Source organism: Bombina bombina, chromosome 1 (assembly GCF_027579735.1).
Source record: "Bombina bombina isolate aBomBom1 chromosome 1, aBomBom1.pri, whole genome shotgun sequence".
NCBI classification, from domain to species: Eukaryota; Metazoa; Chordata; class Amphibia; order Anura; family Bombinatoridae; genus Bombina; species Bombina bombina.
In genome coordinates, this window is record NC_069499.1 from 838,717,196 (window position 1) to 838,744,435 (window position 27,240).

A 27,240-nucleotide genomic window follows, 5' to 3' on the forward strand; every position below is an offset into this window, starting at 1 on the left:
GAAAGGCCCGGTATACCTTTCGTCCCTCCCCCCATATTTAAAAAATTGTTTCCTATGGTCGACCCCAGAAAGGACTTATGGCAGACAGTCCCCAAGGTCGAGGGGGCGGTTTCTACTTTAAACAAACGCACCACTATACCCATAGAAGATAGTTGTGCTTTCAAAGATCCTATGGATAAAAAATTAGAAGGTTTGCTTAAAAAGATGTTTGTTCAGCAAGGTTACCTTCTACAACCAATTTCATGCATTGTCCCTGTCACTACAGCCGCGTGTTTCTGGTTCGATGAGCTAGAGAAGGCGATCACTAGTGATTCTCCTCCTTATGAGGAGATTATGGACAGAATCCGTGCTCTCAAATTGGCTAATTCTTTCACCCTAGACGCCACTTTGCAATTGGCTAGGTTAGCGGCGAAGAATTCTGGGTTTGCTATTGTGGCGCGCAGAGTGCTTTGGTTGAAATCTTGGTCAGCGGATGCGTCTTCCAAGAACAAATTGCTTAACATTCCTTTCAAGGGGAAAACGCTGTTTGGCCCTGACTTGAAAGAGATTATCTCGGATATCACTGGGGGTAAGGGCCACGCCCTTCCTCAGGATAGGTCTTTCAAGGCAAAAAATAAACCTAATTTTCGTCCCTTTCGTAGAAATGGACCAGCCCCAAGTGCTACGTCCTCTAAGCAAGAGGGTAATACTTCTCAAGCCAAGCCAGCCTGGAGACCAATGCAAGGCTGGAACAAGGGAAAGCAGGCCAAGAAGCCTGCCACTGCTACCAAGACAGCATGAAATGTTGGCCCCCGATCCGGGACCGGATCTGGTGGGGGGCAGACTCTCTCTCTTCGCTCAGGCTTGGGCAAGAGATGTTCTGGATCCTTGGGCACTAGAAATAGTCTCCCAAAGTTATCTTCTGGAATTCAAGGGGCTTCCCCCAAGGGGGAGGTTCCACAGGTCTCAATTGTCTTCAGACCACATAAAGAGACAGGCATTCTTACATTGTGTAGAAGACCTGTTAAAAATGGGAGTGATTCATCCTGTTCCATCAGGAGAACAAGGGATGGGGTTCTACTCCAATCTGTTCGTAGTTCCCAAAAAAGAGGGAACGTTCAGACCAATCTTAGATCTCAAGATCCTAAACAAGTTTCTCAAGGTTCCATCGTTCAAAATGGAAACCATTCGAACAATTCTTCCTTCCATCCAGGAAGGTCAATTCATGACCACGGTGGATTTAAAGGATGTGTATCTACATATTCCTATCCACAAGGAACATCATCGGTTCCTAAGGTTCGCATTCCTGGACAAGCATTACCAGTTCGTGGCACTTCCTTTCGGATTAGCCACTGCTCCAAGGATTTTCACAAAGGTACTAGGGTCCCTTCTAGCGGTGCTAAGACCAAGGGGCATTGCAGTAGTACCTTACTTGGACGACATTCTGATTCAAGCGTCGTCCCTTCCTCAAGCAAAGGCTCACACGGACATAGTCCTAGCCTTTCTCAGATCTCACGGATGGAAAGTGAACGTAGAAAAGAGTTCTCTATCTCCGTCAACAAGGGTTCCCTTCTTGGGAACAATAATAGACTCCTTAGAAATGAGGATTTTTCTGACAGAGGCCAGAAAAACAAAACTTCTGAACTCTTGTCAAATACTTCATTCCGTTCCTCTTCCTTCCATAGCGCAGTGCATGGAAGTAATAGGTTTGATGGTAGCGGCAATGGACATAGTTCCTTTTGCGCGCATTCATCTAAGACCATTACAACTGTGCATGCTCAGTCAGTGGAATGGGGACTATACAGACTTGTCTCTGACGATACAAGTAAATCAGAGGACCAGAGATTCACTCCGTTGGTGGCTGTCCCTGGACAACCTGTCACAAGGGATGAACTTCCGCAGACCAGAGTGGGTCATTGTCACGACCGACGCCAGTCTGATGGGCTGGGGCGCGGTCTGGGGACCCCTGAAAGCTCAGGGTCTTTGGTCTCGGGAAGAATCTCTTCTACCGATAAATATTCTGGAACTGAGGGCGATACTCAATGCTCTCAAGGCTTGGCCTCAGCTAGCAAAGGCCAAGTTCATACGGTTTCAATCAGACAACATGACGACTGTTGCGTACATCAACCATCAGGGGGGAACAAGGAGTTCCCTGGCGATGGAAGAAGTGACCAAAATCATTCAATGGGCGGAGACTCACTCCTGCCACCTGTCTGCAATCCACATCCCAGGAGTGGAAAATTGGGAAGCGGATTTTCTGAGTCGTCAGACATTACATCCGGGGGAGTGGGAACTCCATCCGGAAATCTTTGCCCAAATTACTCAACTGTGGGGCATTCCAGACATGGATCTGATGGCCTCTCGTCAGAACTTCAAGGTTCCTTGCTACGGGTCCAGATCCAGGGATCCCAAGGCGGCTCTAGTAGATGCACTAGTAGCACCTTGGACCTTCAAACTAGCTTATGTATTCCCACCGTTTCCTCTCATCCCCAGGCTGGTAGCCAGGATCAATCAGGAGAGGGCATCGGTGATCTTGATAGCTCCTGCGTGGCCACGCAGGACTTGGTATGCAGATCTGGTGAATATGTCATCGGCTCCAACATGGAAGCTACCTTTGAGACGAGACCTTCTTGTTCAAGGTCCGTTCGAACATCCGAATCTGGTCTCACTCCAACTGACTGCTTGGAGATTGAACGCTTGATCTTATCAAAACGAGGGTTCTCAGATTCTGTTATTGATACTCTTGTTCAGGCCAGAAAGCCTGTAACTAGAAAAATTTACCACAAAATATGGAAAAAATATATCTGTTGGTGTGAATCTAAAGGATTCCCTTGGGACAAGGTAAAAATTCCTAAGATTCTATCCTTTCTTCAAGAAGGATTGGAGAAAGGATTATCTGCAAGTTCCTTGAAGGGACAGATTTCTGCCTTGTCGGTGTTACTTCACAAAAAGCTGGCAGCGGTGCCAGATGTTCAAGCCTTTGTTCAGGCTCTGGTTAGAATCAAGCCTGTTTACAAACCTTTGACTCCTCCTTGGAGTCTCAACTTAGTTCTTTCAGTTCTTCAGGGGGTTCCGTTTGAACCCTTACATTCCGTTGATATTAAGTTATTATCTTGGAAAGTTTTGTTTTTGGTTGCAATTTCTTCTGCTAGAAGAGTTTCAGAATTATCTGCTCTGCAGTGTTCTCCTCCTTATCTGGTGTTCCATGCAGATAAGGTGGTTTTACGTACTAAACCTGGTTTTCTTCCGAAAGTTGTTTCTAACAAAAACATTAACCAGGAGATAGTCGTGCCTTCTTTGTGTCCGAATCCAGTTTCAAAGAAGGAACGTTTGTTGCACAATTTGGATGTTGTTCGCGCTCTAAAATTCTATTTAGATGCTACAAAGGATTTTAGACAAACATCTTCCTTGTTTGTTGTTTATTCCGGTAAAAGGAGAGGTCAAAAAGCAACTTCTACCTCTCTCTCTTTTTGGATTAAAAGCATCATCAGATTGGCTTATGAGACTGCCGGACGGCAGCCTCCTGAAAGAATCACAGCTCATTCCACTAGGGCTGTGGCTTCCACATGGGCCTTCAAGAACGAGGCTTCTGTTGATCAGATATGTAGGGCAGCGACTTGGTCTTCACTGCACACTTTTACCAAATTTTACAAGTTTGATACTTTTGCTTCTTCTGAGGCTATTTTTGGGAGAAAGGTTTTGCAAGCCGTGGTGCCTTCCATTTAGGTGACCTGATTTGCTCCCTCCCTTCATCCGTGTCCTAAAGCTTTGGTATTGGTTCCCACAAGTAAGGATGACGCCGTGGACCGGACACACCTATGTTGGAGAAAACAGAATTTATGTTTATCTGATAAATTACTTTCTCCAACGGTGTGTCCGGTCCACGGCCCGCCCTGGTTTTTTAATCAGGTCTGATAATTTATTTTCTTTAACTACAGTCACCACGGTATCATATGGTTTCTCCTATGCAAATATTCCTCCTTTACGTCGGTCGAATGACTGGGGTAGGCGGAGCCTAGGAGGGATCATGTGACCAGCTTTGCTGGGCTCTTTGCCATTTCCTGTTGGGGAAGAGAATATCCCACAAGTAAGGATGACGCCGTGGACCGGACACACCGTTGGAGAAAGTAATTTATCAGGTAAACATAAATTCTGTTTTTATGGGTATATACTTTCCATCCGTCACGAGTTTAACCCATTTCTGAGTGCTGGGAAATTGACTCAGCAGTACTTTGTAGATGCATATGTTAACACAGAAGGTAATCATTTAAACTATGTAAGATAAAATCAGTCAAAATTAAGGATTGAAAAGTATACAGGTCTCATGGACCATCTTCAAAATGTAGCTGCAGAGCAGGGCTTACTTCCAGGCAAAGCAGTTATACTTCCATCTACATTCCAAGGTAGTCCCAGAAACATGGCACAGAATTACCAAGATGCTATGGCTATTGTAAGAAAGTATGGGAAGCCTGATTTTTTTTCAACTTTGACATGTAACCCAAAATGGACAGAAATTGTTTTAAATCTGAATGAAGGTCAAGCAGTTGAAATTCGACCTGATTTAGTGGCAAGAGTTTTTCATTTAAAACTTCAAGAACTTGGAGACTTCCGGTGGGAGGGCACAGAGGGTGGAAGCAGGGAAAGGAGCTCCGCTGCTTACAGCCCCTAACTTGGCGAAAAGCCTCACAAGTGCCCCTAAAATACGCTGACATCCTTGGCAGGGGGAACCACAACTGCCCGGAGACACTTCAGCAAGGAATCGGACATCAGATTCCCCCGCCGCAAAAGCCGCCAGACAGAGAAAGCAGAGACAGGCTGCAGCTGCAGCCACAAAGCTACCGGATAAAAATAGACTCCACACGACCCTCAAACACCAAGCAGGGGACAAGCACCAAGACCTTAAGTACCCGGTAAGACCCCTGAACAATTTTTTAAACATCTGAGGGCCCGGGAGGGAAGGTTCAGATAACGGCGGGAACGCCGCCATTTTGCCATTCTGCTGCCGGACCTCCTTTATTAACTGCGCAGCATAACAAAGGCCACAGCTCCCCGGAGAGCGAAGTGAGTACCAGATTAAATCCGAAAAACTGCAGTGCAAAGTGCCGACACTCATTTACTGCATACCGCACTCGCATAGCAAAGGGAAAATCTCGCACAAACTCACATAAACTGCAGAACCATAAGACACAACAATTAAGTCACAAGGGGTACAGAGAACGGTCACGCAAAGAAAAGGGCACATAACCACTCATGCTGAATGCTCTCTCAGACATTGAAAGACAGACCGATACATTAAGAAACCCTATCACTTGAAAATAGCTCTCACCTCAGCCCTGGAATTAGGCGCACTTTGAAAAGGCTACACTGGGGATCCTGGTGGCTAAAACCCAAAACCACTAGAACCATTACCCCCTTTTTCCACCATCAACTGTAACCAATACACCATGCAGGGCTAGAGGGCTCAGGCCTAGCCCCCCCCTACCCACCCTCCGCATAACAAGCACATCACTGACCTTGAGTTTGACATCACTCTATGATCTGAAAGGAAGCAGACAGAAACTGCAAACTTGCAGTGAAACAAATATAAAAACACACCATATAGGGCAGCACTAGCTGGGACTTTACAGCTGCATGCAAAAATACTATAACTCCTATAACAAAAAGACAGGAACAATGGCTAGCAGACTCAAGAATGCTGACAAGAAAAGGAATCAAGTGGAGACAACACAGACACCTGCAGAGACAGAAGATTTGCCAAACTCCATCCCTATGGACACCCACCCAATTGTCTCACAAATCTCTGCTCTGTTCTTACCGAAAATTGAGCAGTTACAAACGGGGATGGATTCACTTACAACAGAAGTTAAATCTTTTAATGGCAGACTTACTCAAGTGGAACAAAGGGTTGCAGAGGGAGAGACTCGCCATAGAGAAGCTGAGACCAATATTCAAACACTACAGCAGCAGAATGATAGGCTATGGGCCAAAATCGACGACCTGGAGAACAGGTCCAGAAGAAATAACCTACGGATTGTAGGAATCCCAGAGTCTCTCCCAGGAACACAACTCATAGACTTTGCAGAAAATACCCTACCAAGGTTGTTACACATTCCACAGTCCTGTCTTCCATGCACAGTAGAGAGAGCCCACAGAGTAGGCGACCCGCGAAAACAGGAGGGAAATATCCAACAATCAAGACAAGTTATGGTGAAGTATCTCAACTTTAAAACAAAAATAGCACTCCTTCAAGCCTACAGAAAAGTCCCGTCGCTGGAATTTGAAGGCAGAAAACTGTATTTGTTCCAGGACTATTCGGCAACAGTAGCAGCCAGAAGAAAAGAATTTACACCTTATTGTAAGCAACTCATAGAGCAAGGCAGGCCAGCAGCCCTTCTATATCCAGCGAGACTACGGCTGCACACAACCAACGGTCCTCTGTTCTTTGAGTCGCCACAGCAGCTCAAGCTACACCTGCAGAGAGAGAGTGAACAGCGACAACCACAAGATCAAGAAAACCGGCCCTCTATCTCAGGAAGATGAGAATTGATGTCAGGATCATAGAAGAAGAAGTATAAAGCACTTTAAACAATAAGAACTATTAATCCAACAGGGCCACCACGCTCAGCCGGATGGCTCCTGAAAAAAGAGACACTGTTAAAGCCCTCAAGAAGCATAGAATAAAGCCACTTAAAAACTAAAGGACATGATAACCTATATCCTTTACAAAGTGGGGGGGGGGGGGGAATGGGGACCCGAAAAGTTCTGTTACTATTTATTGCCTGTTGTACTGTTGAAATTTATTATATATATTTGTCTCTTTTACACAAATTCAAGAAACGGTTTTGAAAGTTTAAAAGTTAAAACTCACTAACCTGATTGCTTATTGTTCACCATAGTGATAGGTAGGCTCCATCAGACCTAAAGAGCGCTCCCTCAGGGGGAAAATAGCCAGATTTTGGACACTGCAGGAAACAGTAAGTAACGCTTATTAACCTATATTGCAACGCTCATACATAGCACTTCACATCTCACAACCTAGACAACTTGTGACACCCATACAATCAGGGCACCCACTGTAGCACAATGAAAATCACTACCTGGAACGTGGGAGGGATAACATCGCCCATTAAAAGAAAGGCGATTCTGAGACAGTTAAATACAAAAAAGGCCGACATAGCCATACTAGAGGAAACACATCTATCACAGATAGAACATCAAAAACTTAAACAGGGATGGGTGGGAGAAGTACTTTTCACACACTATGAGAACAAAAGAGCGAGAGGGATTGCAATACTGTTTCGAAAGGGACTGAACTACGACATTTTACAGGTGATCTCTGATGCTGAGGGTAGATATCTGATTATAAAAATAAAAATTGACACACTATCCCTGATTCTTTGCGGTATATATGGCCCCCAAACACAGAAGAGAGAGTTTTTAGTACATCTCCAAAGCAAACTCTTGCAATTTGCAGACCTACCCATTATAGTGGGTGGAGATTATAATATAGCGCCTCAGACACCGGCAGACCGATTCCGTAACCCCACTAGCAACACAAAACCCAAACAGCTATGGACAGGTTCCAGAAGAGAAACATTGATTCTTAAAAATTTTAAAAATAGTCTAGGTCTTATAGATTTATGGAGAGAAAGAAACCCTGAGGCCCGAGATTACACATGTGCACATCCGTCGAAAACCACACTCTCCCGCATAGACTATTTCCTAGTCTCAAGTCACTTAACCTCCAGGATAGGAGATATCATGATAGATCCCATAACCATTTCAGACCACTCACCAGTGACACTAATGTTAACTACCGATGCCCCTCAGAGAAAGATGTGTGGATGGAGATTCCCTACGCATCTGTATCACGACCTCAACTTGCGAAAACACTTGGTAGGAGAGTGGTTAGCTTACAAAGATCTGAACAAACAACACTTAAATGACATCTCGCTGTTTTGGGAAACGGCAAAAGCGGTGCTACGAGGGGGGATCACAACTTACGCAATTAGAGTAAAAAAAATCAGCAGAGAGAGAGGGGAACTACTTCTCCGCCAACTCCTAAATGCAAGGAATCAATACCTCAGACACCCGACAGACCAAAACAGATTACACTACAAAGACATCAAGACCCTCAGAGACACCCATCTTATCCAGACAGCAGGTAGAGCCCAAACCCGAATGCAGGCTAAATTCTATCGCTATGGCAATCGCACAGGTAAATTACTAGCAAAAATCACTAAACTAACCAGGAAACCTAACACTATAGCAGCCATACAGAAACAGGGAACAATACTAACAAAAAAAGAGGATATACACAAAGCATTCGTAGACTACTATTCCAAATTGTATAGTCCACAGAGAATAGATGAGGCATTAAAGCAAAACTTTTGGAAGGACTTGACTCTCCCTCAAATAACTGAGACACAATTACAGACCCTAAATGACCCAATGGACTCCCTGGAGATAACTAGGGCTATTGACGCTTTGCCCCTTGAAAAAAACCCCGGACCTGACGGCCTGCCGGGAGAATTCTATAAAATGATCAGGGAGGAGGTGGCGGAGACACTCACCTTACTGTTTAATGGCATAATGAAAGGAAGGGCAAACCTATCAAATAGATTCACGGAAGCAAATGTGACAGTTATCCCCAAACCAGACAGAGACCCATTACTGACAGCCTCGTACAGACCAATTTCATTACTCAACTCAGACTACAAATTGTTCACCAAAATTCTAGCCAACAGACTGACGGGGATATTACCGGACTTGCTACACGAAGACCAGACAGGGTTTGTTAGAGGGAGATCCTCAGTCAAGAACATGAGAAAATTGCAGCTAGTTCTGTCATACTACTGGGGGGAAGGAAAACAGGAGGGAGATCAGAAGGAGGGAGACGCCTGTATTTTATTGGTTGATGCCGAAAAGGCGTTTGATAAGATACTGTGGGACCATCTCTTCACAACCCTTGGGAAATTTGGGATTCAGGGCGATTTCATGACAGCCACCTACGCACTGTATGACGAACCCCGAGCAGCAATCCTAGTTAATGGCGAACCATCACACACTTTCCCGCTAATGAGAGGCACTAGACAGGGATGCCCACTATCCCCGCTCCTTTTTGACCTGGCCCTTGAACCACTAGCAACAAAAATTAGGAAAAACACGGCAGGGTTAACAATAGGCAAAGAAACCCTCCACATATCCCTTTTCGCGGATGACATGATCCTATATGCCAGCGACCCCAGGCGAAATATCCCTATTTTAATGCACATTATCACCGAGTTCGGCCAAATATCAGGATACTGCATAAATAAAGACAAGTCGGAGCTACTATGGTTAAGGAATAAATTACCAGCAGAGCCACTACAAGAGAATTTTAAGATTGTCACTAACTCGTTTAAATATCTAGGCATTAAACTCTCTAGAGACCCCAGAGAGTGGTATGGACTTAACTTCAGACCACTAATCAAGGAACTAAGACACACACTCCTTAATTGGATACCACTACCACTGACACTATCGGGAAGAGTAGGGCTCATTAAGATGATCCTGTTTCCTAAGCTGCTATATGCACTACAAATGCTACCCGAACTCCTACATAAACAAGACTTACAAACACTGAATAGAGACATACTTCACTTTCTATGGAAGGGGAAAAGACACAGAATAGGATATAAAAAACTGACGTGCTCACCAGAGATGGGAGGACTAGCACTCCCAAATATAGAATACTACAACTGGGCAGCTTTAGCTAAATATGTAATGGACTGGCTTTTGGACAGAAATGTCTTCACAAACGGTGCGCTAGAGTCAGAACTTATTACCCCTTGGTCGCTAAAAATACTCCCACACATGACTCACACACAACTAGAAAGAACAGTAGGGCACAATACTATCTTCCTCCAACCTGTAAGAGCATGGCGGAAAATTTGCAGGACCTTGAAAATAAAATGCAAAAACACAGTATACCTACCCATACGAGGTAACCCAGATTTCCAAGCAGGTTTCACCACATTGCCTTTCAGACAATGGGAAACAAGGGGCCTGACTACTATCAGACAAGTCCTGACGCCAGACCAAAAATCAGTCAGATCGTTTGCCGAACTACAAATAGAATTTAATATACCTTATAAACACCACTTCGCATTCCTACAGACAAGACACTACGTTCAAAGCATTCTGGGGATGGGCGACATGCCGGATACCAACTGTGAAATATACAAACTACTGACTATGACAAAGGGAGGACTGACCTCAATCTCACATACATACAAAGCACTCCAAACACTGACTAACAAGGCTGCGAGAGACCAAATTCAACATAAATGGAGCACATGGACCCCAAACCCAGTCACAGAACAAGTCATTGAACAAAGTGTTTTAAAAGTGAGGAAAGCATCATTATCAAATGACATCAGGGAATCACATACAAAACTACTACATAACGCTTACATAACACCAAAGATGTTCCACAAATGGTGTCCTGAGACTTCGGGACTTTGCCCAAAATGCAAGTACTCAAACCCTAACATCCTCCACATGATTTGGCAATGCCCAAAACTCACGAGATTCTGGAATATGGCACACAAATGGGCAATGAAAACTACGGGAGGGAGTATAGACCTAAACATCCAGGTAGTGATATTCCTCCACACACAGTCGGACACAAACAAACACATGACATTTGTCCATAATGTTATACTGATGGCCAGAAAGCTTATCCTCAAGAAGTGGATGGAGCCTGATCCGCCAACACTGACGCATCTCAAATTAGAACTACAACAGCAAATGATCCGGGAACAAGTAGACACACAGGGTGACATCATAAAACGAACCAAGCATTTCCTCCACAAATGGGAACCCTTGATCCACACCTTAGACTTAACACATCAGAGACAAATACTGTACCCACTCAAAAACTCAGAGGTGGTCCTGGAAGCCCAGTTACGAGGCAAATGGAACATTTTCTGAACATTCCAATTAACAAGGTAACGCACCAATAGAGAGACTAAAGATGAGAGACAGGAAGGGAACCCTGGGGGGGGCGCTCTGGGTCAAGTTAGGAGAAAGTAGGAAGCAGAGATGGATGGGGAGGAGGGGAAAATAGGCTACTGTTGAATAAAACCCAACGTTGAATGAAAGACTCACTCATAATAGAGCTGCAATGTCTTGCTGATTGTAAAGAACTACAAAACACTAAAGACTCTTAGAAATATTTTGATCGGTTATAATATGTTATGCAAACTATACTGTTATCTGTTGCTTTATCAGACAGGGGAACTAGATGTAGGAAGTTAGACGTGAAGTCAGGGAAGATAAGTAATGTCTGGAGTAGCTATGTTAATAGACTATAGAAGAAAATACAGTGCTGTCTTTGGTTGCAACTACTGTTATCATATTTTACAAATTTTCTGTATATATCATTTGTTGCCTTATTCAGTGCTGGAGATATAAATAAAGAATTTTAAAAAAAAAAAAACTTCAAGAACTTCTTGATGATATCACAAAGAAACATGTTTTGGGTAAACCAGCTGCCAAAGTTCATGTAATTGAATTTAAAAAACTTGGGTTACCTCATGCACATATGTTGCTTATATTATGTGCACAATATAAGCCTATAAATGCACAAGTTATTGATAGCTTTATTTGTGCCATTAAAGTCAATCCACGGTTACATGCATTTGTTACCAAACACATGATACATGGGCCCTGCGGGGAGCATAATCTAAGATCTCCATGTATGGTTGATGGGGTTTGCTCTAAGCAATTTCCAAAGTCTTTCCAAGAAGAAACTTTAATCAATGTAGATGGTTATCCACGTTACAAGAGAAGCAAAAAAAGTCTTTCAATTGAAATAAATGGTAAAAAAAATAGATAACTCTTGGGTTGTACCATACAACCCATACTTGACATTAAAATGCAACTGCCATAATAATATTGAAAGCTGTGCTTCTATAAAAAGTGTAAAGTACATATTTAAATATATTTATAAAGGGCATAACTGTGCAAATATTGCAATTAAAGAACATGAAACACTTCTTCATGATGAGAAGTTCATTTATGGATTCAAGATATGTTAGTGCTCCAGAAGCAGCATGGCGGCTTTTTGGCTTTCATATGCACCATCAATCGCATACGATTGTGCGATTACAAGTTCACCTTCCTGGAGAACAGTCAGTATATTTTACTGAAGACAATATTGAAACTGCAATAGAAAGAACACATTTATAGAGACACAACTTTGACTGCTTGGTTTAAATTAAACAAAGATTTGTCAGCTCATGCATAGCTTTACACTGATATACCTCACCATTTTGTTTTCCATCAAAAGACAACAACTTGGAAAAAAAAATTACAAGATCGAGCAAATAACACTATTGGTCGTATGTACTCTGTAAGTTTAATTTCAGATGTTGAGAGATTTTGTTTACGCTTGCTTTTACTTCATGTTAAAGGAACTTCTTTTGAAGATATTTGTACAGTTGATGGTGTTCAATTTCACACATTTAAAGAAGCAGCTCAAAAAACTTGTCTTTTTGAAGATGATCAATCTTGGGATTTAACTCTTCATGAAGCTGCAAGTGAAATGATGCCTCGACTGCTTAGAGAGCTTTTTGCTCATATTTGTGCTTTGGCATCTCCACCAAATGCTAAAGAGCTTTTTGAAAAGTACAAAGAAAATTTTTTTGAAGACTATTTTCAAGATATCCAGGTCACACATCAGAGTGTCAAAATTGTATAAATTATGCACTTAGAGATATTCAGGATATATTAATTGTTCATGGAAAAAATTGTCAAGATTTTGGTTGACCAAATCCTCCAAACAATTTACCTGAAAATCCCAGAGATCTCTATGATGCTTCTTTTGAAAGTTATACTGGAGTTCAAATGAAGGCGTCTTAAGGCGAAAATAATTGCTGCATAGGAAAATGATGGTTTACCACAAAGGTGTTATTTCCTTGATGGTCCAGGTGGTAGTGGAAAAACGTACCTGTACAAGACTCTGTTGAGGACAATTAGAGGGAATAGTGAGGTAGCATTACCAGTTGCTTCAACAGGTATTGCGGCAAATTTGCTGGAAGGTGGACGGACATACCACTCACAGTTTAAGTTGCCAGTTCCTCTGGTGGATACTTCAACATCTTCCATGAGGCAAACCTCTGATGCGCAATTGATCCATAGTGCAAAGATAATTATTTGGGATGAATCAAGGATGTCTTCCAGTGATGCACTTAGATGTGTTGAGAAACTCCTTCAAGAGTTGATGAACAACAACAAACCTTTTGGAGGCAAAACTATTCTGCTCGGAGGTGATTTTAGACAAACTCTTCCTGTTGTTGCACACAGAAGTAGAGCAGCTATAGTTGAAGCCAGTATAAAATGTAATCCACTGTGGCATAAATTCAAACTTTTGAAGCTGACTAATAATGTCAGATCTGTTGATCCAGAGTTTAGCTCTTGGCTTTTTTGACTACTGACAAATGATCATGGTTTGCATGAAGACATCTTTGAAATTCCATCCCAAATGATATGCAAAGACTCTATAGTAAAGGAGTTTTTTTGGTGAAGAGTAAAGATTCTGATGCTTTTAAGTTTTCAAAAATGGTAATTTTATGTCCAAAAAATAGTGATGTTGATAAAATCAATGAGGAAGTACTCAGTGTGTTAAAATGTGAAACCTCTACTTACTTAAGTACAGATTCCATTGATGATGAATCACAGGAAGATAGGGATAATTACCCAGTTGAGTTTTTAAATGAATTGGCACCTTCTGGAATGCCAGTTCATAAACTCAATCTTAAAAAAGGTAGTATTATGCTTTTGCGTAATCTTAACACCAAAAGAGGTCTTTGTAATGGCACCAGATTAGTTGTGAAAGCATTACGTGAAAATTTAATTATTGCACAAGTATTAACAGGTACAGCTGAAGGGCAAAATGTTTTCATTCCCCGAATAGATTTAGCCCCAATCAATACTGAACTTATTTTTGTATTAAGAAGACGACAATTTCCAGTTAAATTGGCATTCACTATGACAATTAACAAAGCTCAGGGACAAACTTTAGAAAGAATTGGCATCTATTTGCCAGAGCCAATTTTTAGCCATGTACAGTTATATGTAGCTTTTTCAAGGGTAAAAGGCTCTGCAGATGTAAAAGTTAAGGTCATAGACGGACAAGAACAAGGGAAATTAATAACTGGAAGTGATGCCTGTTTTACTAAAAATGTTGTATATAAAGAAATATACTTAAAGTAGATATAATTTAAAGATAATACATTTTGACAGTTGTTTGTCCAAATAGAGTGTGGCTATATATGTAGTTTATTATATAGAAAAATATTTTTGATATATTTTTTGATATATTTAAGACAGTAGTCCATTATAATTATTGTATTGCTACACCTGTAGCTTAAATATTTATATAAAAGAAGAGTTACCAAAATATGTTGTTTCTACATCTGTAGTTTAAAAAATAGACTGCCCTCTGGGCAGGCTTATCGACTAGTTATGGCTATAATTACAATTGGTAACTGCCACTTGTAACCCAGAGCAACTTAAAGCACAGGGCTCAGAGAGCATGTGTTCTGCTTTTTATAGCAGTGAGATATAATTAAGTGTGTGTGAATAAGGATATAAAATAGTTGTAGAGTGTTGGAGGTATTATACTGTGTAATGTGACTGGCCTTCTGTAAGGGATGTTACTTTTTCAAGCAAATCTCATTGCTTTTGTCATTTTACTGTCACATTTAGGTTGCAACAAATACTGAGACCAGTAAGAATGTGGGCAATGCCATTTTATATGAGACAGTCCTAACCATCATGGACATAAAGTCAGAGAGCGGCTTACGGGTACGGTAAAAAAACTTTTGTCCATCACCCTTTATACTTTTTTTTTTTTTTTTTATGTTTCCATCTTGTAATATAGCACTCTTTTACTGCTGTTGTCTGAATTTCATACCCCTGATCAAATTTGTACAGCACATACTTTCATCTTCATTACACACTGTGAACGACTAACAGTTCCTCTATTTGCTGAATATTCTTACCAATAGCAAAGGTCCTTTCCTTGCATAAGGCAGGGAGAGTCCATGACTTCATTCCTTACTGTTGGGAAATACAACATCTGGCTACCAGTAGGAGGCAAAGACTCCAAAGCCAAAGGCTTAAATATCCCCCCCACTTCCCCTATCCCCCAGTCATTCTTTGCCTTTCGTCACTATAGGAGGTGGCAGAGAAGTGTCAGAAGGTCTTGGATAGTCCTGTAGTTTCTTGTATGTTCCCTTCAAGAATGGACTGGAGTTTTAAGTAATCATGTCAACCTCTTATTGAGAGTTTTGATGAGAGAGTCTGGAGATGCAGGGAAAGGATGTCGCCTAACAGCTCCTGAGCAATCAGTGTTGACGAGTTTCACTGCTTGCTGTTTCACACTCAAGTCCATGTCAGAAGCGTCGCTGCAAGACTGTCACACTTGAGAGGCTGTGCCTGTTCCACAGCATGGATCCTGGAGGGTAAGACCGTTTTTTATACACTTTTTCTATACAGGGTCACAGTGTGGCTCCTTTATGCCTCGATAGGTTAAAGGGTTAATATTTCCTTCAGGGAGATTATTTGAACAGCTAGGGGTTATTTATAACTGCTTTAATGTGAGAGTATTTTGGGCTCAGACTGTGTGCTTTTGGCTTGGAACAAACAGGTTTCACTTTCATTTTTGAGTGTTGCTCAGCCCATAATAGCATAGCACCTTTTTCATAGCAGGGGAAGTCCTGCCCTACGCTCCACGTGACCGGGTGCGGTCTTCATTTCTGCTGTGGACATCACTCCTAAGGAGAGCGTTTTCACTGTTAGCTGTCTGGGTCTAGGAGTTGGTGAGTGCCCCAGCCATTGGGATTATAAAGGTGCCGTTTTTTGAATAAAAGCGTTTTCTTTTTGTCCTTCTGTGAATATATCTTAGCTATGGAGGACTCTGATACTACATTAGAAGGTTCTGTTCCTTCTGTACTCATTAATAATTCCTCTTTATATTGTGAGAAGGCCGTGGTTTGCCCGCCTGCTCAATTTTTTTCCATTTGCCTAAGCACTGTTCTAAAGTCTAAGAAGGGAGGCAAGCCTGCTAATACTCATAGCGCTATAAGCCCCTCTGAGCTGTCTACCTCTCAGGAATCTGTGTCCCGAGAGATTACTACCCTTTCTGCACTACTTGCTCCACATGCAGTTCCCCACGGCTCAACTAATCCTCCATCTGAAGGGGGCTTTTTTCCAGTGGACATTACCGCGCAGTTACAATCGGCGGTGTCTGCGGCCCTGAGTGCCTAGCAAACGTAAGATAAAGGTTAAAATAGTTCTCCTGACCTAGGGAGATATTCATCAAGCCGTCAACCGCAAATACGCTGGAATTCTGCAGTGTAATTGTTACAAGCTTGATCCGACCTAGTTTCAAAGCCTACAGACCGGCAAAAGTTGAAATCTGACGTAACATACGATCCGCCGGTCACAATCCGACACAGATCGATGCTTACGTCATTACAGATGTTCCGAATACACATTGGGCTCTATTTGACACTTTTTCAAAGTTATCAAATAGTTAACAGGTACGCTCGCGTCTATTTCGGCCCAGCATACCTGGTTTTCAGTCCGCCACCCTGGAGGCCGGGGATGCCATAGGAATCAATGGGAGTGTGAAATAAGCAGCGAAAGCTTATGTTCGATGCTGCCAGATATCCCATTGATTTCTATGGTAGAAAACAAGTTACGTTTACACCTAACATAAACCCCAACTCTAAACACCCCTAATCTGCTGCCACCGACATCGCCACAACCTTAATAAAATTTATTAACCCCTATTCCGCCGCTCCTGGACCCCGCCGCCACTAAATAAACGTATTAACCCCTAAACCGCCAGCCCCCCACATCGCCCTAAACTAAATTAAGCTATCAACCCCTAAACCTAACAAGCAGCTAACTTTAAATTAAAATTACAACATCCCTATTTTCAAATAAATTTAAACTTACCAGTAGAATTAAAATAAACTATTTTTAAACTATTAATTAACCTACCCTATTATACTACACTTAAATTAAACTACCAATTAAATCAACTAAATTACATATTAAAAAAAACCCTAACCCCTTATTAAAAATTACTAAATTACAAAAAATAACCGCTAAGTTACAAAAAATAAAAAACACTAAATTTACGAAAACAAAACACATTATAAAAAATAAAAAAGAATTGCACCTAATCTAATAGCCCTATCAAAATAACCCCCCCCCCCCCCCAAATAAAAAAAACCCTAGCCTACAATCCAGCCAGTGAAGTCTTCATCCAGACAGCATCTTCTTTCTTCATCCATCCGGCGCGGAGCTCATCTTCAATATAGTCGCCGCCGTAAACTGGAACTTGAATGCAAGTGACATCATACAAGATGGCGTCCCTTGCATTCCTATTAGCTGAAAGGTTCCAATCAGCCAATAGGATTAGAGCTGCTAAAATCCTATTGGCTGTTCCAATCAGCCAATAGGAATGCAAGGGACGCCATCTTGGATTACATCACTTTCAAGTTCCAGTTTACGGCGGCGACCGTATTGAAGAGGAGCTCTGTGACGGATGTCTTCAGGATGGACCCGCTCTGCGCCGGGTGGATGAAGATAAATGCCGTCTAAATGAATACTTCGCCGGCTGGATGAAGATGGAAGAAACCGCCCGGATGAAGACTTCTTGCTGCCCGGATGACTGTAAGTGGATCGTCGGGGTTAGTGTTAGGTTTATTTAAGTTTTTTTTTGGTGGGTTTTATTTTTAGAGTAGGGTCTGGGCAGTAAAAGAGCTAAATGCCCTTTTAAGGGCAATGCCCATACAAATGAGCTTAGGTTATTTTAGATAGGGTTTTTATTTGGGGGGGTTGTGGGGGTGGTGGGTTTTACTGTTGGGTGGTGTTTGCAATGCCCCACAAAAGGCCCTTTTAAGGGCCATTGGTAGTTTCTTGTAGGTTAGGGGTTTTTTATTTGGGGGGGGGGGCGTTTTTTATTTTGATAGGGCTATTAGATTAGGTGTAATTCTTTATTTTTGATAATGTGGTTGTTTTTTCTTCGTTATTTAGTGTTTTTTTATTTTTTGTAACTTAGAAGTTAATTTTTTTTGTAATTTAGTAATTTTTAATAAGGTTAAATAGTATATTTAAATTTGAGTAGGGTTAGGGTTTTTTTAATATGTAATTTAGTTAATTTAATTGGTAGTTTAATTAAAGTGTAGTATAATAGGGTAGGTTAATTAATAGTTTAAAAATAGTTTATTTTAATTCTACAGGTATGTTTAAATTTATTTGAAGATAGGGATGTTGTAATTTTAATTTAAGGTTAGAGGCTTGTTAGGTTTAGGGTAAGTTAATAGCGTAATTTAGTTCATGGCGATGTGGGGGGCTGGCGGTTTAGGGGCTAATAGGTTTAGTTAGTGGTAGTGATGTTGGAGGCCATAGGTTTAGGGGTTAATACGTTTATTTAGTGGGGGCGGGGTCCGGGAGCGATGGGATAGGGGTTAATAACTTTATTTAGTGGCGGTGGGGTCCAGGAGCGGCAGGGTCCGTGAGCGGCAGGATAACAGTTAATACTTTTATTTAGTGGCAGCGGGGTCCGGGAGCGGCGGGATAGGGGTTAATACCTTTATTTAGGTGGCGGTGCGGTCCTTGAGCGGCGTGATAGGGTTAATAACTTTAGTGGCGGCGGGATAGAGGTTAAACATTTTAGTATAGTGGCGGTGTTTAGTGACAGGGTGTAAATAAAGTTGGTAAAAAGCCTAATAGACGCGAGATCGATGACTGTTAGTTAACAGTCTGATGCTCATTGCCCCGTACATGGTGCGCAGCTTTTTGCTGGCTTTTTTTTTTAAATATGGAGATCGTATTCAGGTCCGCCGCCATGATATTAGGCGAGTGTATCGGTGCCGTCGAATTCAACAAAGTTGACGGCTTGATAGATATCCCCCCTAGAGTCATCTAAATATTTGTCGGATTTAGCTACTATGCCCCAGCTTTCCGAGGATGAGTTAACCTCTGTAACTTCAGAGGGTGAACTTTCTGAGTCAGAGACTTCAGTTTCTAAACCTCCTTCAGCGGAGGAAACCACCTTTTAGATTTAAAATTTTGCATCTGCGTTTTTTATTAAAGGAGGTTCTGTCTACGATAAAGGTTTCAGAGGCTACACTACCTGAGGAACCTAAGATCCCTAAATTAGACAGGGTTTATGAAGACAGGAAGGTCCCTCTGACTTTTCCTGTGCCAGTTTAAATGGCGAACATTATTAGTAACGAATGCGAAAGAATAGGAACTTCTTCTTCCCCCTCGTCTACTTTTATTATTCTTATTTTTAAAAAGGTATTCCCGGTTCCTGACTCTCAATTAGATTTGTGGGGCTCCATCTCTAAGATGGATGGTGCAATTTCTATGCTGGCTAAGCGTACTACTACTATCCCTCTGGAGTCCAGTTCTTTTAGAGAGCCTATGGATAAGAAAATGGAAACCTTTCTGAGGAAGATATTTCAACCGGCGGCAGCTGTAGCCACGGTTGCTGGACCTACTGGTGCAACACTCTGTCGGAGCTCATTGAGGTGGAGACTCACCTCGCGGATATTCAGGAGAGAATTAAGGCTCTGAGAATTGCTAACTCCATCTGTGACGCAAATATGCTGATTATTTGCATAAATGCAAAAGTTTCTGGCTTTGCGGTCCTAGCCTGCCAGGCTCTCTGGTTGAAGTCTTGGTCTGCGGATATGACTTCTAAATCCAGACTCCTTTCTCTTCCTTTCAAGGGGAAGATTTTATTCGGTCCAGGGCTAGACTCCATTATTTCTACGGTTACCGGAGGGAAAGGTGCCTGGCTACCGCAGGATAAGAAAAATAGGCCTAAGGGACGGCAATTGTCTAATTTTTGTTCTTTTCGTTCTGACAAATCACAACGACAGCAACCCTAATCCAAATCCGAGCAGCCCAAGAGTACTTGGAAGGCAGGTCAGTCCTGGAATAAGTCTAAACAGACTAAGAAGCCCGCCGAGAACAAATCGGCATGAAGGGGCGGCCCCCGATCCAGACTGTCTCTTTTTCAGACGCTTGGTTCCAGGATGTATAGGATCCTTGGGTCCTGGAGGTCGCATCTCAAGGATACGGGATAGTATTCAAGTCTCATCTTCCCAGGGGCAGATCCCTACTCTCCAGTTTGTCTTCAAGACAAGAAAAGAGGGCTTCCTTCTTAGGTTGCGTACGGGATCTCTCCTCTCTAGGAGTAATTGTCCCAGTACCTACAGCAGAAATAGGTTTGGGGTTTTATTCAAACCTCTTTGTGGTTCCAAAGAATGAGGGAACTTGTCATCCAATTCTGGACTTAAAGAAGGAGGGAACTTTTCATCCAATTCTGGACTTTCTGAGTGTTCCCTCTTTCAAGATGGAGACTATTTGGTCAATCCTTCCTCAGGTGGTCATAAACTGTCCTTCCTGAACCAAAGACCTGAAGAATGCATATCTTCACATTCCGATACACAGGGAACATTTTCAGTTCCTGAGGTTTGCCTTTCTGGACCAGCACTTCCAGTTCATAGCTCTTCCGTTTGGCCTAGCTACTGCTCCAAGGATATTTTCAAAAGTTTGTGGGACTCTTCTAGCCGTTGCCAGAACACAAGGTATTGCAGTAGCGCCTTACCTAGGTATTGCAGGCACCATCTTTTCGTTTAGCGAAAGAACATTCGTAGTCCCTTCTCAATCTTCTTTGATCACATGGATGGAAGATAAACTTGGAAAAGAGTTCTCTTACTACAAGTACAAGGGTGATTTTCCTGGGGACAATAATAGACTCCATATCCATGAGAATATTCCTCCACTGATCAGAGACGTTGCAAGCTAATTACTGCATGTCTTGCCCTCCAGGCCTCCTTGAGACCCTCAGTGGCTCAGTGTATGGAGGTGATCAGACTCATGGTGTCCTGTAAGGACATCATTCCTTTTGCCAAATTTAATCTCAGACCCTTACAACTATGCATGCTGAGACAATGGAACGGCGACCATTCAGATCTGTCTCAACAGATTCTGCTGGACAACCTGTCGAGAGACTCGCTCTCTTGGTGGCTCTGTCCAGGTCATCTGTCTCAAGGCACGTGCTTCTTGAGACCGTCCTCGGAGATTGTGACTACGGACGCAAGCCTTTCCGGCTGGGGAGCTGTTTGGGGTGCCAAGAAGACACAAGGACTGTGAACTCAGGAGGAGTCCTCCCTTCTGATCAGTATATTGGAACTACGGGCTATCTTCAATGCCTTGAAGGCTTGGCCCCTTCTGGGTTCGTCCCAGCTTATCAGATTCCAATCAGACACTATAACCTTGGTTGCCTACATCAACCAACAGGGGAACAAGAAGTTCCTTAGCGATGAGAGAAGTATCTCAGATACTAGAGTGGGCTGAGACTCCCATATTACGCTGTCAGTGATCCACATTCCGGGTGTGGACAACTGGGAAGCGGACTTCCTCAGCAGGCATACCTCTCACCTGGGGTAATGGTCTCTCCTCCCCAAGGTGTTTGCAGAGGTATGCAGCGAGTGGGGGACGCCGGAGATAGATCTCATGGCATCCCGCTTCAATACCAAGCTACCCAGGTGTAGGTCGAGAGATCCTCAGGCGGAATTGATAGATGCCCTATCAGTACCATGGAGGTTCAGACTCGTTTATCGTTTTCCTCCTTTATCGCTTCTCGTGTGGTGGCTCTCATCAAGCAGGAGCGAATATCAGTGATTGAGTGCTCCATCGTGGCCGCAAAGGATGTGGTTTGCAGATCTGGTGAGGATGTCCTCATCTCCTCAATGGAGGTTGCCATGTCGCAGATATCTGCTGATACAGGGTCCCTTCGTTTATCAAAATCTAGATTTTTTGAGGCTGTCTGCGTGGAGATTCAACGTTTAGTCTTAGCGAAGAGAGGGTTCTTTGAGAGTGTTATTGACACTCTGGTTCAAGCTCGTAAGCCAGTTACTCGTCGTATCTACCATAAAGTGTGCAGGACTTGTTCTGGTGTGAAGAGCGTGGCTTTTCCTGGCATAAGGTTATGGTTGCCAGAATTTTATCTTGTTTCCAGGATGGACTGGAGAAGGGTCTATCTGCTAGTTCCCTGAAGGGACAGATATCGGCCCTGTCGGTGTTACTGCACAAGAGATTGGCTAAGCTTCATGATTTGCAGTCCTTTGTTAAGGCTTTGACTAGGATCAGACCTGTGTTTTGATCTGGGCCTCCGCCTTGGAGCCTAATCTTATTGTGTTTTGCAGCGGGCTCCGTTTGAGCCTATGCATGCTGTTGACATTAAATTGTTATCTTAGCAGGTTCTTTTTTGCTGGCTATTGTCTCTGCTCGCAGAGTTTCTGAGATTTCTGCTTTACAATGTGACTCCCCTTATCTTGTTTTCCATGCTGATAAGGCTATTTTACATACTAAATTAGGGTTCCTCCCTAAGGTGGTGTTGGATCGTCAAATTAATCAAGACGTTGTTTCTTCTTTGGGCTAGATTTATCAATGCTGAGGCGTACAGGGGCGCGTATACGCGCCCCTGTACGCCTCAGCTCGCCTGTGACGGGGCGAAATTACCCGCAGGTAATTAACATTGCACACGAGCGCAATTTTGCGCTTGCGTGCAATCCCGCCCCCTGCCCGCGCACAGCCATTCACGCGCGGGCAGGAGCTGTCAATCTCCTTGGTCGGACTCGACAGAGGAGATTTCATTTCGCCACAATAGAGGTGGCAAAGATGTTAGGGAAGCAGCGGTCTGGTGACCGCTGCTTGATAAATCGCGGCGAGCAAGTTCTTGTGAGAACTTGCTGCCGCAGGGGCTTGATAAATCTAGCCCTTTGTGTCCTAATCCTTCAGCGTCGGGAACGCTTGCTTCACTATCTGTATGTGGTTCGTGCCTTGAAGTTCTATCTTCAGGCTACTAAGGAATTCGGACAATCTTCTTCTTTGTCATCTTTACGGGAAAGCTTAAGGGGCAGATGGCTACTACGACTTCCCTATCTTTCTGGTTGAGGAGTGTCAACCGCTTAGCTTATGAGACTGCGGGGTGACAGCCTCCTGAGAGGATAACGGCTCATTACACTAGAGCAGTGGCTTCCTCCTGGGCTTTTAAGAACGAAACTTCTATGGATCAGATTTGTCAGTCGTCTACCTGGTCCTCCTTACACACTTTTTTCGGCTGAAGCAGCTTTCTGGAGAAAAGTTTTGCAGGCTGTGGTGCCCTCAGAATAGGGTCTGCCTCTTTTTTTGTTCCCTCCCGTTATTCATTCAGTGTCCTCTGGAGCTTGGGTATAGTTTTCCCCAACAGTTAGGAATGCAGTTGTGGACTTTCCCTGCCTTATGGAAGAAAAACATAATTTATGCTTACCAGATAAATTCCTTTCCTTCCTGGCAGGGAGAGTCCACGACCCAGCCCGTAATTTATTTTTTGTTGGGTGGCTCCCTTTTTTATATTATTTCTTCTGGCACCTTTATACTCTGATGTTTCTCCTACTTTTCCTTGTTCCCTCAGCAGAATGACTGGGGGATAGGGAAAGTGGAAGGGATATTTAAGCCTTTGGCTGGGGTGTCTTTGCCTCCTCCTGGTGGCCAGGTGTTGTATTTTCCAACAGTAAGGAATGAAGTTGAGGACTCTCCTTGCCAGGAAGGAAAATAATTTTTCTGGTAATCATAAATTGTTTTTTTTTTCTTCAACCTTTACACTTTCGCCTTTTAGCCATATTATTTTTACACAATTTTCCGTATTATACATTAATTTTTATTTTGTTCTTACTCCTTTTCCTTTTTCTTCCAATTACTTTTTTTTTTCTTCTGCCCTCCATCTGCTTCAACTATCAATTTTTTTATTTATTTTTTTAAATTACAGGTTCTTGCTATTAATATCTTGGGGCGCTTCTTATTAAATAATGACAAAAATATACGGTAAGCTCAAACTAAGCATTCTTTTGTTGAATGTAATAGTTAACTTTGCCTTACACTTGGATAGGATCATGATGATTCCATTATTTCAATTAAAATGTGACATTTGTTTTGTCTGTTTCAGTTATGTAGCCCTAACATCCCTTTTAAAGACTGTACAGACGGACCACAATGCAGTACAGAGACACCGCAGCACAATTGTGGATTGTTTAAAAGACTTAGATGTCTCTATTAAACGGTAAGGGAGTGTATATACCCCTATCCTTAGTTTAATCTGTGGCTTTAAAATGTTGGGTAACCTAGTACCTGACAAATCCCAATATTTTTGTACTGAGGTTTCTTATTTTTGTGGCCTTATTTTATTAAACCATTCATATATTTTTCTCATGCAGACGAGCAATGGAATTAAGTTTTGCTTTGGTCAATGGTAATAACATCCGTGGGATGATGAAAGAGCTTCTTTATTTTCTGGACTCCTGTGAACCAGAATTCAAAGCTGATTGTGCATCAGGAATTTTTTTAGCTGCAGAAAAGTAAGTTAATTGCAAATATGCATTCTGATATTGTCCATTGCAGTGCAAGCCACACTGTACTTACTATTATTATTATTTGTTTATTTTTTACATATATATATAGGTATGCGCCTTCAAAGCGGTGGCACATAGACACTATTATGAGAGTTCTTACCACAGTAAGTACTATTGGGTTTTATTTTATTTTTGTGTTTATCTAAATTCCCATTTTTATTATTATATGCTATAGTTGTCTGAATAGTTCAACCTTGTTCTTGTCATATTCCTTCAATACTTAGTTCAGCCTTCCTATTTTTGCTGTGTTCTCCAACTCTTGGTTCCATAACTTAAAGGGACATAATACTCATATGCTAAATCACTTGAAAGTGATGCAGTATAACTGTAAAAAGCTGAGAGGAAAATATCACCTGAGCATCTCTATGTAAAAAAGGAAGATATTTTACCTCACAATTTCCTCAGTTCAGCAGAGTTAGTTCTGTGTAAAAAGTTATACTCAGCTGCTGCCCAGCTGCAGGTAAAAAAAAATAATAAAAAAAAAAAATCAAGAAATTAACTTCAGCCAATCAGCATCAACAGTGCTGAGGTCATGAACTCTTTTACTGTGATCTCATGAGATTTGACTTAACTCTCATGAGATTTCATAGTAAACTCCCTTAAACTGAATTGGGAAATAATATGAGTGTGCACGAGGCTCAATCCCTTAGCTGTCCCGGGACAAACATACTGATTTGCTGCTTAGAAGTCCTTTAATTACGATGTGGCTAATGAGGAACTTTTGAGGTGTTCAGGTGATATTTTCTAGTTAGCTTTTTACAGCTATGCTGCATCACTTTCAAGTGTTTCAACATTTGGGTATCATGGCCCTTTAACACCTCTTCTCCCAGTTGTATACGTTAATTTACTTGAGGAGGTCTTGCATCGTTGCCTTTATCATGTTCTTATTTCTTTTTGTTGTGGTGTTTTTTTTTTTCGTTTTTTTTTATAGGCTGGAAGCTATGTACGAGATGATTCTGTACCTAACCTCATTCAGTTGATTACCAATAGCTCAGAAATGCATGAATACACTGTGCAAAAGCTCTACAAAGCAATTCTGGATGATATCTCACAGGTAAGAACCTATCTTGTAGTCTTATAAAGATTATTTCCTTGAATGCCTAGATTTTTGTTATATATGTTTTCATAATATCATACCATTGTATGAAAATCTAATTTCTCCAACATAGGTGTGTCCGGTCCACGGCGTCATCCTTACTTGTGGGATATTCTCCTCCCCAACAGGAAATGGCAAAGAGCCCAGCAAAGCTGGCCATATAGTCCCTCCTAGGCTCCGCCTACCCCAGTCATTCTCTTTGCCGTTGCACAGGCAACATCTCCACGGAGATGGCTTAGAGTTTTTTGGTGTTTAAATGTAGTTTCCTCTCATTCCCAGGCTGGTAGCCAGGATCAATCTGGAGAGGGCTTCGGTGATCTTGATAGTTCCTGTGTGGCCACGCAGGACTTGGTATGCAGACCTGGTGAATGTGTCATCGGCTCCACCATGGAAGCTACCTTTGAGACAGGACCTTCTTATTCAGGGTCCATTCGAACATCCGAATCTGGTTTTCCTCCAACTGACTGCTTGGAGTTTGAACGCTTGATTTTATCAAAGCGTGGGTTTTCAGATTCTGTAATAGATACTCTTATTCAGGCTAGAAAGCCTGTAACTAGAAAAATTTACCATAATATATGGAAAAAATATATCTGTTGGTGTGAATCTAAAGGATTCCCATGGAACAAGATAAAAATTCCTAAGATTCTTTCCTTTCTACAAGAAGGTTTGGAGAAAGGATTTTCTGCGAGTTCTCTGAAGGGACAGATCTCTGTTTTATCTGTTTTACTTCACAAAAGGCTGGCAGCTGTGCCAGACGTTTAAGCGTTTGTTCAGGCTCTGGTTAGAATCAAGCCTGTTTACAGACCTTTGACTCTTCCCTGGAGTCTTAATCTAGTTCTTTCAGTTCTTCAAGGGGTTCCGTTTGAACCCTTACATTCCGTAGATATTAAGTTATTATCTTGGAAAGTTTTGTTTTAGGTTGCAATTTCTTCCGCTAGAAGAGTTTCTGAGTTATCTACTCTGCAGTGTTCTCCGCCCTATCTGGTCCATGCAGATAAGGTGGTTTTACGTACTGAGCCTGGTTTTCTTCCGAAGGTTGTTTCCAACAAAAATATTAACCAGAAGATAGTTGTACCTTCTTTGTGTCCGAATCCAGTTTCATAGAAGGAACGTTTGTTACACAATTTGGACGTTGTCCGTGCTCTAAAATTCTATTTAGAGGCTACTGAAGATTTTAGACAAACATCTTCTTTGTTTGTTGTTTATTCTGGTTAAAGGAGAGGTAAAAAAGCAACTTCTACCTCTCTTTCCTTTTGGTTTAAAAGCATCATCAGATTGGCTTTTGAGACTGCCGGACGGCAGCCTCCTGAAAGTATCACAGCTCACTCCACTAGGGCTGTGGCTTCCACATGGGCCTTCAAGAATGAGGTTCCTGTTGACCAAATTTTTTAAATTATATACTTTTGCTTCTTCGGAGGCTATTTTTGGGAGAAAGGTTTTGCAAGCCGTGGTGCCTTCCGTTTGGGTGACCTGATTTGCTCCCTCCCTTCATCCGTGTCCTAAAGCTTTGGTATTGGTTCCCACAAGTAAGGATGACGCCGTGGACCGGACACACCTATGTTGGAGAAAACACCTGATAAATTACTTTCTCCAACGGTGTGTCCGGTCCACGGCCCGCCCTGGTTTTTTAAT

At 42.3% G+C, this 27,240-nt stretch overlaps 1 protein-coding gene across 1 annotated transcript in view; it reads left to right on the plus strand.

The window, feature by feature from the left end:
• The window catches only part of AP1G1 (adaptor related protein complex 1 subunit gamma 1), a gene marked incomplete in the record, with an annotated part of 574,973 nt that overhangs the window by 321,191 nt on the left and 226,542 nt on the right, over positions 1–27,240 (plus strand). Inside the window, 6 exon segments of the mRNA XM_053699458.1 lie at positions 14,734–14,832; positions 23,873–23,928; positions 24,050–24,163; positions 24,318–24,458; positions 24,562–24,616; positions 25,444–25,566. Of these exon segments, the coding sequence (XP_053555433.1) occupies positions 14,734–14,832; positions 23,873–23,928; positions 24,050–24,163; positions 24,318–24,458; positions 24,562–24,616; positions 25,444–25,566 (588 nt within the window).